General features: G+C 39.0%; 2 protein-coding genes across 4 annotated transcripts in view; one reads left to right on the plus strand and one right to left on the minus strand.

Moving 5' to 3' along the window:
- Positions 1 to 1,050: 1,050 nt before the first annotated feature.
- Positions 1,051 to 7,015, minus strand: CINP (cyclin-dependent kinase 2 interacting protein). 3 transcript variants are annotated; one of them, XM_014957592.1, is made up of 5 exons: positions 6,913 to 7,015; positions 5,853 to 6,021; positions 4,574 to 4,700; positions 2,876 to 3,005; positions 1,051 to 1,381 (listed from the first exon to the last, which is right to left on the minus strand). In XM_014957592.1, exons 1-5 carry the CDS (start codon positions 6,917 to 6,919, stop codon positions 1,179 to 1,181), a joined length of 636 nt encoding a protein of 211 aa, XP_014813078.1. In that variant the 5' UTR covers positions 6,920 to 7,015; the 3' UTR covers positions 1,051 to 1,178. The 3 variants fall into 3 exon arrangements, with proteins under 3 accessions (XP_014813078.1, XP_014813080.1, XP_014813079.1); XM_014957594.1 differs by lacking the exon at positions 6,913 to 7,015 and adding an exon at positions 6,776 to 6,912; XM_014957593.1 differs by lacking the exon at positions 6,913 to 7,015 and adding an exon at positions 6,388 to 6,902.
- TECPR2 (tectonin beta-propeller repeat containing 2) overlaps positions 6,972 to 18,437 on the plus strand; it is a 44,678-nt gene continuing 33,212 nt past the window's right edge. The window contains exons 1-8 of the mRNA XM_014957591.1: positions 6,972 to 7,107; positions 11,839 to 12,123; positions 12,243 to 12,371; positions 12,786 to 12,917; positions 13,892 to 14,049; positions 15,175 to 15,487; positions 16,302 to 16,434; positions 17,805 to 18,269. Of these exons, the coding sequence (XP_014813077.1) occupies positions 11,890 to 12,123; positions 12,243 to 12,371; positions 12,786 to 12,917; positions 13,892 to 14,049; positions 15,175 to 15,487; positions 16,302 to 16,434; positions 17,805 to 18,269 (1,564 nt within the window). The 5' untranslated portion in view covers positions 6,972 to 7,107; positions 11,839 to 11,889. The remainder of the gene's footprint in view (positions 7,108 to 11,838; positions 12,124 to 12,242; positions 12,372 to 12,785; positions 12,918 to 13,891; positions 14,050 to 15,174; positions 15,488 to 16,301; positions 16,435 to 17,804; positions 18,270 to 18,437) is intronic.

Genomic DNA, 18,437 nt, shown 5'->3' on the forward strand with positions numbered 1-18,437 from the left:
ACCCTCCCCTTAAAAGAACAATTCTATAAATGAACCAACCTTTTCTCCTTGGAAAATATTTTTCAAGTATGAAGGTGTTTCCATAGTGACAAAGGTCTGGCCCTGCTCAGCTAAATTAAGGTGGCTGTTAAAATAGGTGGAACACTTGCACAGAAAAATAATAAACCCCCAAAAAAGCTATTCATAACTGCTTGTATTCTCCTTGTGCTACAGCAGAATTTCTTTTTAGACCTAGAAATTTGGGGTAAGAATAGAACACTATTAAGCTGCAGAAACTACCTCATTGTTGTACAGAATAGCCCATCGAGAAAACTTTTCTAATTCATGTCTGTTTCTCCCATTATTCCAGGAAATTCATGTATTTCCCCTACCAGCCTTATGAGATTTCAACTTGGAACTTGTTAAGTAAGTGACCCTACTTTTCCTATTGGAAATCTGTTCCCGAGTCGCTCGTTGTTTTAATTAGATCTTTCTAGTGTCAATCCACAGCCGTTACGGTCATTTTACAGCAGTGTACATTTCATGGTACTACCTTTTAGTTCAAATAGTTGTTCCAAGGAGAATCAAGAGTAAACACCTGTCAGGGCACAACAGTGAGTCAAAGGCACTTAGAAACACTCCATAATTTTGTAAAATGGGAGATCTAAATCTAAATCAACAATTTATATAGGAGCAGGTCATACGGACAATCAGTCAGTGGGAAGAATTTAGATTATTTATCATAATGAAGTAAGCAGAAGGCCTAAATCCACTATACATTAGGTTTTTAACTAAAAACTTTTAACTTGGACCACAAGAAGTGCTGAATTTCTATGGTGAAAGGGACAATGTAGGTATTTTAGACTGTCAAGACTTGGAAAGTAGTGAAATTCTTTGCTGTAGGTGTCTATGTGCCTTGAATCCCCCCCAGAGCACCAAGTAGCACTTGCCTCTTTCTGATTACAGGGCACTGAGCCTCTGACCTGTAGCCTTTCTATTGCACTTAAAGTGGATAAAGCAACCAAAACCAGCTTGTCCCATGCAGAAAAAGGAGTATCAGCTGAGACAAAATTATAAATACAAATGGAGAAAAATATTTTTAATAAGTTTTACAAAAACTCAACTTAGTAAGCCTTGCAGTTTGCCATTTCAGTTCCACGCAAACATCAGTAGAAGGAAGCCAGGTAACGTTTTAAATTCTAGCACTGTCTGTGTCCTGTTTCCAGCAGCATGGCTTCAAGGAGCAGTTTGCTGCTGTTTTCAATGTAGGGCTGGTATAACCACGATGATAAATAGACCATCATCAGATCCTGGTCAGCAGAATGAGCAATTTCTTGGACAATTGTTTGCTTGAGTTGTAGTTCCTTCTTGTACATTTCAGAGAGCTTCAGAGAAACCTCATCTGAAATGAATTGAAAAACCAAGTCCATTGACCACAACACATTTCAGCAATTCTCTACAAGTTAAATTATACTTGGAATATGTTTATCATTAAAAAAAACCCTACCTTACACGAGCTATTCTCCATACTTAGACATCTGGGGTTTTACAGCACTTTTTTTACACTAGAAAATGAAACACTAAACATTTTCCTCAGCTTTTGGATGTATTTTATACACTTGTGATTTTGACATGAATCCCCTTTTAAGTCCAGAATAAGCAGTGGTTTTGATTCTCAGGACCCACCGTAAAATTAGCAATTATAGCTATTCTTTCAAATAACTGAAATTTTATTTTAAAATTTGGTAATGCTATTTGGAAGCTTGAAATACAAGCTTCAAAGTTTAGAGTCACTGTTGATTTTAGCTAATATAAAGGATGTCCTCACGTGCTCACTTTAGCAACACATGATCACCAATAAGTGATACCAAAATTGGAAAGTAATGGTAAAACTAAATAACAGACCAAACCTGAAGTGCGTAATGTAAAAATTAATATTGTTACTTGTTTTGTTAGTAATACTGGTAGGGGGGCTAAAATATATTTATGTAATCTTTCTGAAAAATAACCACACAAATTATTTTTAAAGAGAGACTGATCTTGTGTTTCCAACTTAGCCTGAGCTATCACTCCCTTCAGGAGGATTTAGTCTTTCATGGAGCAGAGAGCATCAGCAAATGATTCAGTCACAGAGAGCGTTTTGACAGCAGTTGTCTTTGTCATTCCTACCCTTTTAAGCTGGCAGAAACTAATACATAAAATTCCCCCTGCCTTGTGGTAGTGAAGTGGAAGCAGGGCTTCACAAAGGTATGACACTCACTTCACAAAGGCAGCAGCTGGTTTGCATGCAATCAGGCTTCTCTTGAATTCAGACAGTTTTAAAACTGCGGTAATACGAGGTGGGAGGCAGTACCTTTTGCCATCGAGTGAATGCTGAAAGGATTGATATTAACATTTAGAGAGTAATTGAACATTTTTTTACTTGTCTTGACTGACGTTGAGATCAGAGGAATTTTTCTTTGGCTGCCTGAGAATTAACTGAGGTATAGTTTGTTCTTTGCATTCGAGGATTTAATTTCAGTGTCGAGTAATAAGTCAAGTCAGTTAAGCCTTCAGCTTAGTGCTACCAAGTTGCAAATACATCTCTCTCTACAAAGGAGGTGGCTGTTGCAGCTTGGACACTGTAAGCTGGTGACAAGTGTGGTTTTATGCTGCAACTGCTGCCTGTCAGACAACACTTGGCAATTCCTACACACAGTCAGCAGCAGGAACCCTAAGCCCAGCGGTGCATTCATGTGTTTATTGATTAGTCAATTATAAAGGAGACAGATACACTCTCTCTCTCTCTCTCTCTGTAAGGCAAGACATCCAGATAAAAGGGTTTATTTTCCAGTCCTAAATTAGATGACATCAAGGACACAACGCAATTAGCTAAGATGATCAATATTTTACTTACAGAAGTATGGTGTGGGCCATGTATGAAAGAAGGGTGCTGTGCAATTCCCAGCTCTGTGGTGGAATGCTTCCAAGTCACAGATTGCTTTAGCAGTCGAAGTAAGCTTTTCCATTTTCAGTTGTATTTTTGTCTGAAAATCATGAACGTGTAACATTAATGAACATCTCAGGATCATTAGGTTAGTAGAATATTAAACATTTTTTTAAAACACTATTTCTGAAAACTATTTAGTCTTAACATTTCTAACTCTCTTTTTTTTAACTTCAGACAGGAATCAGAGCTGGAATTTATACAGAGATTTAATATGAAATACCCTAAAATTTTGAACACTACAGATATGACTTACTGACTCTGATTTTGCATAATTCTTTTATTTTCCTCCTGTAGAAATATATTAAAGTGCACTCTCATTTTTTCACCTCTCTCTGGGTTTTTCCTATAGTGATTTAGCACTGGGGAAAAACATCAGCCTGTCTGTAACAACTGTGGCACAAGCCCTATAAAAACATGCTTTCTTACATTACCATGTCAAAATGACTTAAATTTGATTTCAAAATAACCCTGGCAGGTGAGAAAAGCAGCTCAAGCTACAACTGAAATATATCTAGGCTGATTTAACAGTTTGCTTTAAAAAAATAGGTCATTCCATCCATTTCCTTCATGTTCATCTAACTTTGTGCGTTACTGATGGGGACTAATATTTGCAACAAAATAGAGCTTGCAACCAGTCTCCTGAAGTCAAGAAGCTAAAATACAGATATTTCTATAAACTCATAAGCTGGAACAAACTCGTAAGGAATGAAAAATAAAGTATGTCTTTAGTAGCTATGTTTAGTATCCAATCTAGGACTGGCTGCTTAGACTCAGGAGTAATACAAAATTGCATCAACCACTTGGTAATCTGAATACGAAACTACCTCAAGGAAAAAGAAAAAAACACAAATTGCTGTTACTTTTTCCCACAGAACAAAATTTGAGGAAAATCCAATTGCTTTCCTGCTTATTCTGAATACTGCACTGGTATCCTGTCTATATAAAAAAACAGATCTGTCATCTTTTAAATGGACCTCCGCTATATGGCAGAAGGCTGTAAAGGTTCCTTTTAATAAGAATTTTAAATTACAGTATCAGGCAAAAAAAAATATTCTTTTTGTTTCCTATCAAACTGACAGGTGACATTAATTTCTAGCAATGTACCCAGAAAAAAGGTGGCTTACATAATAATTATCTTACTCTACTCTCTAGAGAAGGAGTTCTGCACAGAAAATGCCGGTAGGCAGACTAAAAATATAACTGCATTATGTCTGATCAAAGACAGGTGCAAAGATATGATGGCAGGTAAAGCACTGGTTTATGCTTTGTTGTTTGTTTTGTTCTAAACGGAAGGAATATTCAGGATGCAAAAACAGGTGCAGTTTTAGAATGCATTTTTTGTATGATTTGTTTTCAGATCACTTTCTAAAGAGAGGAGTAGAATTATAAGCAGAAGGCAGATGTAAAACCAACTTTCAAATTCACCATTTAAGCAAATAAATGGTGTATACTGGATTTATAACAATTTAGGTTTGAAGCCAAAGAGGCATGAATAAAAATCGCAATTTTCTGTTTACAACAAATACTTGAGGACTTTTCCTTATGTCATATTTGAACACACTTAAAATTGATACGTATTGACTAAGACTGAAAAATGAGCATTACCATACACTTTAAGGTCTCAAGTAATTCTGCACAGCAATTGTCCAGTTCTTCATTGTATTTTGGAGTCGGCTTTTCAGATTCTGTGGCACTGTTATCACACGCTATCTCCAGTTTGTTGTCTTGAAATCTAAAAAAGAAACGTAAGGCAAAGGAAACAACTACATATAGGTTTACTTGAGCTCTGCAGATTTAAAATCCATGGGGTCTGATCCTACAAAATATCTCTCACAGGCTGTTCATGAGAATTCCTACATAAAAATAGTAGGAGACATAGCTAGCCACGTGAGCAATTTGGGCTGGTACCATAATCTTCAAAGGAACGTAGAATTACTCTACCTTAGAGCATGTCCTTGAACAAACAGTTGCAGCTGTTAAGATAACACCTCTTCCCATTTACCTTGCCCCTGTGTTGGAGGTTATTCTCTCATAATGTACAAGGCTTGCCCAGGCTCCAGCTGATGTTCTGGTGCCTCACCACAAACTCACCTTCATGCACAATTTAAGCCAAGACATTTAACTGTGAACTCAGTGCAGACACCTATCCTGTCTTCCTGTCTTTCCCCCAGAAGCTGCAAACTTAGACAGGGGAGAGGGAGTTGCTAGAGAGTGAAAGCAACATCTGACACCATTACAGCAAAATATTCCCGAGCTTGTACGTGTCAGAACCCTGTCAGGCAATCCCTGTTCAGCTGTCAAGACTCTGGAGAAGTCTCCTCTCAAAACCCTCTTAATTATAGGTTCTTCATTACAGTATGAAGATAATAGCTCTACCAAAGTTATCTTTTTTTTTTTTTCCTCTTTAAATCATCACTGTTAGAACTTTTTTGTCTATATAAATCACTGATTCTTTCTTAAAATCTGCCGAACTTTTGACTTAAGTGAAATCTGGTAATAATGGACTCAGTACACATATGCAAGAGAGTAAGTGAACTAACAGGGGCTGAGATCTATAGGATTAGATTCTAACTTTATACATTATATAAGTGTTTTAAATATCCATTATGCTTGGCTATGTATAATAAACATCTTCCATTTCTTGCGAATATCATTACTTTGTGAAATTATTTTAATCTTTATGAGACATTTATTATTTGAATGTAAATAGTTTATGTAACCAAACAGTGCAACTAGTGAGTTTGATCTAAGAGCTAGCTTATCCACTCTGACATGTTCTTTCCCCATCTCCAAAAATAACTTTCTAGTGGAGAAAACAGATTAATTTCTCAATGAAGGCAATCTTTATGCTGTCTTCACTTGTATGTGTTATTAGCATACTTACTGCTCACTGATCTTCATGTTGACTATTTTGTTTGCTGTAGTAAATCCATTATCATTCAGTCTCTCCCATTTCATCATTAAATTGTGCCAGTCTGCTGCATTATCTTTAATTTTTCTTGCACTGACAGATAAAACAGGTCTTCTTGGAGTACCATCGGCAGGACTTTTTGCTATATGAGAAAATAAAGAAATTCAAGCTATTTAAAGCACACAAACCCAAATCACTGTGCTGTCCAGCAGCTGTTTGTGTGAACGATTTCCTTGCTTTACTGCTGAATATTGATTCAAGTAAAATGGAATTTACGTTGACTGTCTTAAGTCATGAATCAAATCCCTCATCTGTCAGCCTTGTTAGTAGTTACACAAGCATGTTGTGAGATGTGATATTGTCAAGTGGGCAGCAGTGGCTTTGCAGTCAGTCTTCTGTCCATGTGGGATGCTCAAGCACTAACTCAGCATATGATGGTGAGAACTCACGGCAACAATTAGTGTGTGCGTGCCGCGCTCACGCCACGCCAGCATCAATTCACACCTACAGGTGAGCTCGCAGCGTTCTGGAGACAGCTGGGTCCTCCTGGAGATGGAGATCCTTCACCCCTGAGCCTAAAACTGCACTCTGGGATGTGTCGTTGGAGGGGAACCTGCCACCAGCACCACCTCAGGGAGGGCTGCCAGCGGCCGGTTCTGCCCAGTGCCGGCACCTTCAGGCCCAGTCAGCCCAGGGGGCTGCAGGCCCCGCTCCCATCACTTGCCGTTTTTAACTTTTATTCACAGGGACGCTTGAAAAGCGCTCACAAACCCAAAGTTCCGCCACACGCATTGGCGTCACTGCCTTCTCCCGGGGGAACGAGCACGTTCCTCACCCACATCCAGGCGTGGAGGTAACACGCCGGTGGGCTAACCTCAGACAGCTTGTTCGTTTACCTCGGAAGCGCCAGGCCTCTGGCTGCTCCCCGGGCCCGGCCCTGTCCTCACACCGCCCTTCGCTCCCACCCAGGGCCTAGCTGGGGCCGGGGACGGTGCAGTCTGAGGGGATCCCCCCCGCAGCCGCCCTCACTCACCCGCCATGGCGGCGCCCCGCGGAAGTGCGCTCACGTCCGGCCCCGCCCAGGCCCGGCCCCGCCGAGCGGCGCAGGCAGCCGGGGCCGCCGCCGCCTCGGGGCCTGGGCGACGACGCCGTGATCTCTCCTTCCACCACCATCACCTCCTCCTCTTCTCCCCGCCGGCAGCTATGGCCGCCCCGCGCTCCTGAGGAGGTGAGTGGAGCCGCTTCTCCGAAGGAGCCGCCTGAGGGTCTGCCCTGGGTCTTGCTCCCCTTCCCGGCCGCGGTAAGCGGGGCCTGCCTGGGCCGCCTGTTGCGGCTGAGGTGATGGGGAGCGGGCCATATCTCTCCCCCCGCTCCTGGCGGCTCCGCTTCCGAGAGTGCTGTGGCGTTTGGGGAGGGCGGTGGGTCCGGCGGGGGGAGAGGCGGCCCTTGGGTGCCTGTGAAGCGGCTGGAGGGGCTTCGCTGCCCTCCCCTTCCCCGGCCCGGCTGGGGCTCCGGGTCCGGGCTGTAAATCCGTTATAAGCTGAGGTAAATCCGTCGGGAAAGCGGGGCCGGCGTTACCGGCTGTCGGACCGGGAGCCCCCGGCTGTGTTCCTTCTCCCCTGCCAGCAGCCGCAAGCCCTCAGGCGCGGGAACGCGGCGTAATTAAGAAGGAATGGTTTGAAACACCTGCCAGAACATGGAAATGCATTTAAGGAAGGAAGGAGGGTTTCCTAGAGAAACGGGGTGTCCCAAGAGAAACGGGGTGTCCCAAGGCCATCAGAGTAAAGCCTTGGTGTACCTGTATGGGTAAGGGACCCCAGGTGCGCCTTTTCCTATCCTTTCCATCTCTGTCACTAAGGTTTGTGGTTTTGTGGTTGGGTTTGTTGTTGGGTTTTTTTAAAATTATTATTATTATTTTCAAAGGAAACTCTTCTGAGCCAAAAATGGAGCAGGGGTGTTCCTCAGGTGGCAGTGCCCGGTGCTCTGGCTGGTCCCCAGCCCCAGCGGGATGGGTGAAGGCAGAGCTGGGTCTCAGTGGGGTCTGTGTTTGTCTGCTCCCCTCTCCCTGCTGGCTGTGGAAAGCCCTGGAGATGGGGCAGTCGGGTAACCTGCTCCTTAGGCTAAAAACTTGAGAAATATTGGAAAATAAATCCCCTTTACTTTTAATTGGCAGGGTCCAGCTGATCTCAGAGGCTGTTGTGTTTAGCTGTGGTCACACGTACGAGTTTGTCCATCCTCTGAATGGCTTAAATTTAAGTTTTTATGCCAAGGAATAATAAAGCCAACCCGAACAGAGCTGTTTGTCCCTCTGGTACAGGCAGGGCATTTGGGCTCAGAGAAATGCAGTGACAGCTTTAGTCTCCTGCAGTCAATCCATGGCATACCCTGGCACTGAACCTTTAGCCACTGCCGATCTGTTTAACTGTGGGGATTATCTCTCAGTTTAGATGTCTCTGTTGGGCAGCATTGAGCCTCAGTGCTGTTTCTGAGACCAGAGAAAACGTGAAAAAACAAAACCCCTTGCTTTTCAAAACATGGCCTTGACTGCAGCATTTAAAAGCTTGTTGTGAACCTTGCGAGTTGAGGACAGACTCCCTTTGGTAGTTGTTTTTGATGTGCAACATAAGGTATTTTTCTCTACTTTATCTCTGCTTAGCACAAGCTGATTTGCCCCATACAGCTGTTATGTACTTCAGAGTAAGTGTGGCTGACACAGTGAACATGGGCGTTCAGTTCCAAAATCTGTCTGAGAAAATAGAGTCTATCCACTGTTTGCCTCTGATTAGCGAAGTAGGAAAACCAGGTAACGTACAAGCCTAAAACTCTTAATAAAGAGAAAGAGACTACATGTGATACACAGTTGTGATTAAGGGGATGTTGGAGACTTCCAGCTCAAAAGGACAGAATTGTGGTGTTTATGCAGAATTTTTTAATATATAGGCCACATTGCAATTCTGTAGTCCTTCATACATTTGTTTTGTGTAGATAAAATGACTTAATTAGCAGTATTTTTAGTAAAGTGATGATTTGAGCTTTCAGTTGTATGTTTTCCCACAAGCAATGCAAGTGTTTTGTTAGTCTGTAAACCACTTGAGATGAAACTAATTTGTGTATGATGGCAAGCAATTAATAGATTATTAATACACTTATGATTGTACAGTGTGAATGGGTTATAGAGAGCAAAACTTAATTTCATTTTTTTACAACTTTGCTGTCAGAGAAGATTGAAATAAGATTGCATATAAATTTTATGAAGAGAGCCCTAACCTGACAGGAGGTTTTTAAAATTTAACTTAGTATATGACAAGAAATAATTCCTCCCAGTGTTTTCTGGAGGGGGGGGAGGAAAGCCCTATCAAGCGCTTCCTTTTTTTTTCTTTTTGTAAATTGAAGTTACAAAACATGCATCAGGTTGAAGATAGTGTTGTTCTAGAGGGAAGAGTGCTAGTCTTTTTCTGGATAATAGGAATTTCCATAAATCCATAGTTTGTAATGAATTATTGTATTTTTAACAGTTTAATTGTGATGGAAGTATAAGTGATGGAAATAAGAGAGGATGAATTTTGAGGACGTGCAAGGTCTTTTGGCAACTGGGGATTGAGAGCTAGTTCTAGCTATGAGAGCAGCTTGGGATGATGACAGATGTGAATTGTAGGATGACAAAGGGGACTTCAAAAAGAAAATATGTGAAATTCATGAGGCAGTAGCTGGGGAGTGGTAGAAGTTGAGATTAGACAGAAGAAGATTTGTAAGTGTGTGGCTGAGGACAAAGAATGGATTTATTTTATGAGAAAAAAAGAAAGGAATAATAAAAAAAGGACCAGCAGCTAGTAAAATTACTAAACTGGCAAAGCAGCATATTTAGAACAGCAAACAAGGGACTTCAGCAGTGGGTTTTCTTTTTATTTAGTTGACTGTAGATAGAAAATAGTAAAAGCTGAAGGAAAGAGCAGGAGACCTAAAAGAAGAAATAAGAATAAGAAATAAGAATAAAGAAAGATAAGAAATAAATGGTGTGTGAAAATATTGTAAAAGACTGATAATGCCCTGAAGTTATCTGTTAACTTAGTAAACAACTCTGAAAGGAATTCTTAATTCAAAAATAGTTTCGACACATTAATCAGCTAGTGCTTGTGATATTTTATGAAATAGGTGTCGTGGCAGGTAGCAAACACTGGAGGAGGGTGGAATTAATTTCTAAGATCTAGCAAGCAGTAAAACTTACTACAATTAAGAACATCTAATAATTGCTGCTAGCTTATTTAGTGGCAGTTTTTGTAACACAGATAAAATATGGGTTCAGTAACCACTTTATTCCTGGTCTTGTCTAACATGGGCTTGAATGGGTAATGTCATGCAAGTAATCCCTTTGGATTTAGTGGAATTGTATGTTGACAGCAAGTGTTGCAGGGCCCAAAGCCAGTGTGCTGAACACTCTTGCACAATAACTGAAATAGCTTGAAAATTGAGACATCAGATCTTTTTGCAGTAATGGAGATACTAAACTAGAGCAGCTATGTTTTTTTCTAATTTAGTTGATAAACACCGTAAGCAACGTATGAAGCTGCCAAACAAATATAATTTTCCATCCTTAGAGAAATAAAAACTAGGCTCAATAGGAAATATCACACAAATTGCAGTAGGAATGCTTTACAGAATAACTTTGAGCATTTTGAAATGTTTCTAACTTCAATTGCCATTTTTCTGTTTTTCATTTCTCTAAGGAAGTTACAACTCTCCTGAAGCTTATGAAAATCTTCAATGTTATGGGCTTAAGCAGCCATAGAAAACTCTTCTTTATAGAAATCCAAAATCCTTGTCTTGGAAAAATGTATTTTTTGCAGATACTGAAGCATTCTGCTAATCAGACTTGCCCATGGCAAAATGCAATTCAAGAAGTGAAGGTTTCTTTCCTTTTCCCTGTTCTGAAGTGCCCGAACCACAACGTGAAGTCATCCATGAGGAGAATAGCTACTGCTGCAAACTGTTCTTGTTAAGACTGTCACCCCATAATGAGAAAAAATTACTGGGTTTAATTACATTTTAAAAATATTTTTATTTACATCATGGTCATATCAGCTTCTTCTGAAGATCTCAGTACATTATTACAATGATGAGCTCTGACTACATTTTTTTCTTGAACAAGGCAAACAGAATATTTTTTTTTCCCGTTATCCCAGAGTTGTCCCCTAAGTGCATGTACAGTGTCACTCATCAGCATAAAATTATTTGCTTAACCTTAAAGGGAAACACGGGCATATGGTACATTTATCTATTTGTCTCTTATCTTTCTGAATTCAGTTGCTACATAGATATTTTCCTGTGTCTGTCAAACTGGGATTTCTTTCATTTTAGCATTGCCTCTTACATCCTGCATTACTTTTATTTATTTTTTTGTTATTATTTGGTTATATAGCAGATGTAGCTCTAACTGAATTGTTTCTGAACCATGTTTTTCTTGGGGTGCAGGGCATTAAGGAGTTGAGGGTGTGTACTAGTTTGACACTTTGATCTCATTGTGCTGTCTAACACAATGAATATCCCGTGCTTTCAGCGCTGGGAGAATTGAGGGTAGAGTTTGCAGATCCATGAAGAAATAGACCACACGGATTGTTCAGTGTCAGAGCCCTTACGGTTCTTTCACCAGCTAAATGAGAAGAAATACTGCATTTGAACTCAGCTTTGATGACCTCACAGCTGCGAGGAAAAGTGGTTGTCTGGTATTTAGTGGTTGCCCTATATCCTTAGATGTGGGCTGAACCTAAGAAATAAGCTTATTCTTAAGAAAGAGGTTCTTCTAAAAAGAACTTAAATTCACTAGAAGAGTTTAACTTGTTTTTTCTTCATACAAAACAAAACCTGAGAATTTCTTCATCCCTTCTTGCTCAATGGTGGCTTTCTGTTAACTGTTCACTCTTTCCAAGAAGTTAATGACCTGTCTTTTGCTTTTGTCTTTCAGATTTCCTTATGTGATTGAGTAGATGTATTTATTTCAGCCTCAAAATTGCTGATGCCAATGCTTGCTATGGCATCTGTGGCTTCACCGGTTATATTTAAGGAGTTTTGTCCCTTATATTATCTTCTCAATGCCATTCCTACAAAGGTCCAGAAGGGCTTTCGCTCGATTGTGGTATACCTCACAGCACTTGATACCAATGGAGACTACATTGCTGTGGGGAGCAGCATTGGGATGCTTTATCTCTACTGCAGGCATTTAAACCAGATGAAAAAATACAATTTTGAGGTAAATACTAATTTTTAATCTTTTTTTACTCTCTTCTAATGAAGCTGAATTGCTCAGAATTGAGCTGCTGTTTGTCTCTCGTTAACTTTGCGAGTTTTATGTATGCTTTGTTTCAACAGGGGAAGTGTGAATCAATTACTTTTGTAAAGCTGTTGAGTTGTTTCGATGATCTGGTTGCTGTTGGTACAGCCTCAGGTCGGGTTGCCGTTTTTCAGCTCGTGTCTTCATTACCTGGAAGAAACAAACAGGTAAATCTTTGCATTTGGCTAAACTTCTCTGAGGTTTAGTATGGTGGATCCTAGAAGTGTTATCCTGATTCTTTATAATAGTGAAAACCAGAGAATTTTGCCTGATGAGATATTTGTGATTATGTCTTAGGCTTTGTATGTTAAGCTTATAAAAGTGATAATCTTAAAGCATGCTTTTCAGTACAAAAGATAAATTTAATTGCAAGTGCTTGTGAGAAGTTCCTCATTTGTAATAATGGGCTGAGCTGTTTGATAGTGGGTTTTTTGATTGTTTAGGTCTTTTATGCTAGCCAAAAATCAGAATGACCTGCACTTTTGTACTTGATCTCCAATTTATCAGTCAGAGCCACTGAATAGGCTTTTTGTCTCCTTTTTCTCTTCCCCTCCTTGTAATGTTTTGGTGTTGTTTCACAGCTTCGGAGATTTGACGTTGCTGGTATTCACAAAAGTAGCATTACAGCTTTAGCTTGGAGTCCCAATGGAATGAAATTATTCTCTGGAGATGACAAAGGGAAGATTGTCTACTCTGCCCTAGACCTAGACCAGGTGAGCATTTATTGGAGAGACCTTAATTCCCATTTACAATTTTCTGAAAGAAGGCTTGTGTGTTTAAGAATTTAGCAGTTAGTTAATTACTTGGTGTCACGTATTTAGTTGAACTGCTTCATTGGTTTGCATACACTTAGCCAAGTGTGCACACATCCAGCAAGACAACCTTCACAGCAGCCTTACCTTTTTAAAAAAAATAATCTATATAAAATAAAAAAGTGATGATCCTTCTTGTTCTATCACCTTTCTGTCTGAAATAACTGTCATAGCTTCCTTCAGCTTTCAGCCAGTACTTTGCCTTTTGCTTGGAAAGGGTGTTTTTGAATCATGTGATGTTTCTGATTCACTATACAGAGGAAGTACTTTTTTCAGAATTGTTCAGCATCTCAGTCTAGAGTGTAGAATGACAGTAATATTTGAGTTCTACTGGGTGATTAGCATGTTACCAGGTAGTGGAATGTTTCTAATACCTTGTTAATTAATAAAGACCTGGGACATCAACAAAATAAGTATGAACTTGGATTTCTAAATGGGAGAAAAGTTTAAACAACAGCCATCCTGATTTACCTGTGACTGTCCCTCATTTGATTTGGACAAATTTGTCCTAAATTTGATTCGTCTCCAAATGTAATGAATCTCTCAGCATTGTATGACCTGGCAGTGGAGAAGGAGGAAGAAAATGTGTCCAGAGTTTGTGTTGATTTCAAGGGAAATGTGTTAACTAATATTCCAAGAGAGATTGAATTTCATCGTGTGCCACTGTGGTACACACAAGCGAACTCCTCTCTTGTCTGCACACAGGAACTCCATGTTCTTGAAGAGAACTTCATGCAACAGTAGTTCAAAAGCTTTTGTTTGGTTTGGTTTTGGTTTTTTTTTTCTGTCTCAGGCTTATTAATTTCTTTGAAGTGTTGTATTACCTTACATGTTTAGAAAGGTTGACTCTTGTTAATTGCATGTATCTTTAAAAGGGTATTTGCAACTCCAGCCTTGTATTGGAAGAGCCATCTTCGATTGTCCAGTTGGATTACAACCAGAAAGTGCTGCTTGTCTCTACTTTACAACGGACTCTGCTTTTTTATACAGAAGAGAAATCTGTCAAGCAAGTTGGAACACAGCCCAGAAAAAAGTAACCCTCATAAAATCTTGATGCAGGCACATCTATTAATTCTAGCTTTTCAGAGTGGATTATAGAAAGAGTGATCTAAGCAGCAAAATTAATACAGCACAGCAGTTCGCTCATAAAAAGTTAGTTACAGTAGCTATGTGTACTCAAACATGAAATGACAATTGTACCTACTTAAAAAGTACATGATTGCATTTATGTCACAATCATATTTTCAGGGCGCTATTATCCAAAAATATTTAAGATGTTTTCTCATTGTTTAAACTGAAATCACTGCTGAACTTCCTCTGCAGACCCTCTTGGTTTACTCTGACTTGGTGTGAGCAAGCATTGTTATCAGGCCCATCTAATGGGTGATGTAATATCTTAGGCAAAAAGCAAGTCAGTATCCTAATTTTTCTTATACGCTTCAACGTATTAAAAGAGAAAATGTACAGCAAGGACTTGAAGTTGACTTGAGGGCAAGGAACTTCTTGTATGGCTTTCTGGCATCTTTGATTGTGTAATCTCTCTTGGATGTGAAGGAAGAGGGAACCCAGTCTTAGAACAGTGTGACTTGACTGTATCTGGAAGTAGAGGAAATTGACACTTGAAAGGTTTAATATGTATCTTTCAGGGATATGAGTGGTAAGAGGAATACTAAGGACCATCTAATGTATGAGGGGGTTTCTTGGGTGATAGAAATGGTGTTTTTATGCATGAGAGATCAAGATTTTAACAGTTGATGTCTGTTCTGTATTTCTTGCAAGTAGAGGTTGTCGGTTTCTTCACATTAGTTTGTAGTGTTTTGCGTGTTTTTTATTAATTCTGGGAGAAGGATGACTGAACAGTAGGATCTTTCTGAGATGGACAAAGAGTACTGTTAATGTTATGAAGCTTATTAGGAGAAGTCATTTAATTTGCTTAATAAATGTAGTGTCTGACATCTAAAAATGAGGGAAAACTGTTGTTATTTGGAAGCACTATTCTTGTCTTACTGTAACCAGATTTGTACTTCAGACATTTGACTGACTAATCAAAGACTTTTATTTTTGGTAATTTGCAGTTGTAAATTTGTGCCATTAATTATAAAAAAGTTCCTAAGTTGATTATATAGCTTTTAGAATAAAATCTTCTTTTGCCTTTTAGCACTGGCAAATATGGAGCGTGTTTTATACCTGGCCTATGTAAACAGAGTGACTTGACACTGTTTGCTGCCAGACCTGGGCTTCGTCTCTGGAAGTCTGATGTTCATGGAACTGTTCAGGCCACATTCATATTGAAAGATGTATTTGCTGGAGGGATAAAAACTTTTGAACTGTATCCTCGTTTGGAACCACCTGACAGAGGAAGTTACAGCTCCCCAGAGAAACACCTTGGGCTTGTGTCGTGCTTTTTCCGAGAAGGATGGGTGCTGACCTGGAATGAATACAGCATCTACTTACTAGACACTGTGAACCAGGTAGATAAATCTTGTGGGTGCATATTTGGTTTCTTACTTGGTTTTGTTCATGCTGTGCCATCAGACTCTTTGGGTTATCCATTACATTTCTATGATTTAAATTCATATTTAAACCTAACAAAGAGGTCTCTATTCTCTCCCAGTTGTCATTGCAATGATATACTCACAAATTAGCTCGCTATATTATATAGAAAAATGAAATATATTTAAAGCTTTCAATCCAGTTCTTAACATCATAATCAATTGTGATACTTGGCAAAGCATATATAAATCTAAAATCTAGTAATTAATGCAAGAAGTTTGTATTAATTATAGGCCTATAAAATGTTCCTGGAACTATTTATTCTTTCCCTTCTACTACTGTTTGTGTCTGCAAATAAACAGGTATTATCTTTTATTTGGTATAGAGTGAGCTGTTAGCTATTTCTTCTTCTTAGAAGCATGTATGAAAGTGAATACAAGCTATAGCATACTTTTGTCTAAATGGTATTTAGCATTTGTACTGTGGCTCTTTTCTGCTACCAAATGGCATGTTGGTTAAGTTGTTGTTATATTCTTGCTGCTAGTTTGGATAGAGAAAATGAATAGATCTGTGGAATTAAAGTTAGTATAAAAATGAGGTACATCATGCTTAAAGGGTACGTTCCTGTTTCTTTTTTTCTATCTTCTTTCTTCTTTGATGAGATAAAATCTTTATTCTGTAACTGTATATGTTGATTAAATTCCAGTGAACACTTTTGTTAAGAGCACCATCTTGTCCGAACAGTGTGTTAATCTGATGCCAATTATTTCTTTCTGTGTTGACTCTTTTTAGGCTTTGGTTGGTGGCTTGGAAGTCTATGGTGATATTGTGTCTGTGTCCTGTACCAACAATGAGATTTTTCTTTTAAAGGGAGATAGAGACATAATAAGGATTTCAAGTAGACCTGAAGGACTGTCATCAATAGGTTTGTATAGATTAGCAAACTTTAGTATGTACCTCATGGAACGTGGTACCTATCATACTTTTTTAAAATTTAAAAAAGCCCCAAAACTAAACAACTCAAACCAAACCCCATGCAAAAACCTTCACGTTATTGCAAAAACTTACCAGGTTCTGTAGAGTTACTTGTCTGTCTCTACAGATTATATCTAGACATCTGATCTGTGTCTTCATCTGAGCTTCTGTTTTGGCTGCAGTCAGAATGGGGGCATTAAGAAATTAATTATGGTTCCCTTTTTTTTGAGAGCGAATCAGCATTATCCTAGCCAGGCATCTCTAATCTGTGCATTTGAGACTTTATTAAAAACCATGATGCTGAAGCCATCTGGATTCCTGATCATGGTTATCTCTTTACTGATCAATCTCAATTGTCTGGGTTGGAGATACCCGGATATGTTGATTCTGTGCCACCCGTCACCACCCACATTCCAGAGGAAATCTCAGCCTTCCCAGGAGTGAAAAAGAAAGAACTGTCAAAACCCCCGAAGAATACTTACTAAAGTTAAAAAAAAAATATATGTGAGAGCTTATTTTCGTATTTATTGCCATCTGAGTCCAGCATCTATGTTACTAGAACACTCTAAAAGGGATTAATAATACTTCCTTAATGATGGTGCTGGCTGATTTCTCAATCATAAAGATTGTAAATGCCATTATCCAGCATGTTACAGTCACAGAAGGACTATTATGCATTTAAAATACTCTATCTTAGCTTTGTACTAGCAAAATGCTAGTAAATACGCTATCAAGTCTCACTGAATGCTAGAGAACTTTCTTATCGTTGCATATTAGCAATAGCTTTAGTCATTTAAACAATTCTTTACTCACAAACTTCTAGGGGATGTTTATTATTTTAATCTTAACTTCCATGTATGGCTTGAAAGGATCCTTCTTGAAGTATATTTTCTTCTAATAAACCCAGTGGCTTACCTGATATTTTTTCTTGATTTCATTCTTACTGTTTTTCTGATTTACTTGATTTCAAACTTACTGTTTGAATGATGAAGTTGAAGATACAGGGTGGCATTTCAGTGTGTGATACAGCTGGGTCTTCCAAGCTAAAGACCTGTACCATTCTTCATACATAAATATGGATTCAGAATTTTGCTAATAGAAGTTTGATACAGGCTTTGATTTTACTAAAATGATTTAATATAGATTTACTTACATGAAGTGAGATTGTGTGCATATATATATTTGAAATGTTGCAAAATTAAATAGAATACTTTTCCATTGCATAAAGCTTCTTTTGTTTCAATACTTCAAAAGAGCTATGCCCCTACTCATTTGACACACAAGTACTTATACTTTTATTTTTCTTTTGGTCGGTTTCAGATGCGAATTCAAAATTGCTGAATCCTTTAACAGATGTGAGTCCTAAAGTGCTGACCCCGTTATCAGTAGCTGCATCTGTATCATCTAGCCCTTCACTGGAAACAGATAAAAAACCGGTTACTTCCCCTTCGGTTATTGGTGATAAAAATGACTCTCATTCTTTAGCAAAAGATGATCTGGAAACTCCAACGCTATCGGAGAAAAGTTTTGATAGAGTGGGAGACCTGAGTAATGAAACACGAAAAAGGGGCTGCTCTGTAGTAAGTGACTCAAGAAGCAGGAGCAGCTCAGTAAATTCTGTGGACAGTGGCTCCAGCTTTATGGTATGTGCAGACCAACTTGCGGAAGCTCAGAGAGAAGGTCAGCTTTCATCGCAACGGTTCAGCACAATCAGCTCGGAAGATTTTGATCAAGAACTCATTGTAAAGCCAATTAAAGTGAAAAAGAAAAAAAAGAAGAAGCAAGGTAAGTCTAGCAGAACTTTCCCTGCCACTGCTCGTTATTAGAATGTGTTACTTCTGATGTCTCGGGCACAAGAGTGTGTGTTTGACATGCTTTGTATCGTATGGTTATGCTCTTGAGATATTTGAGTGGTTGTGATGGGGCATTTATGTTTAAGATGAAAGGCTGGTT

The sequence above is a fragment of the Calidris pugnax genome, unplaced genomic scaffold (assembly GCF_001431845.1).
Source record: "Calidris pugnax isolate Ruff unplaced genomic scaffold, ASM143184v1 scaffold211, whole genome shotgun sequence".
In the NCBI taxonomy this organism is placed as follows: domain Eukaryota; kingdom Metazoa; phylum Chordata; class Aves; order Charadriiformes; family Scolopacidae; genus Calidris; species Calidris pugnax.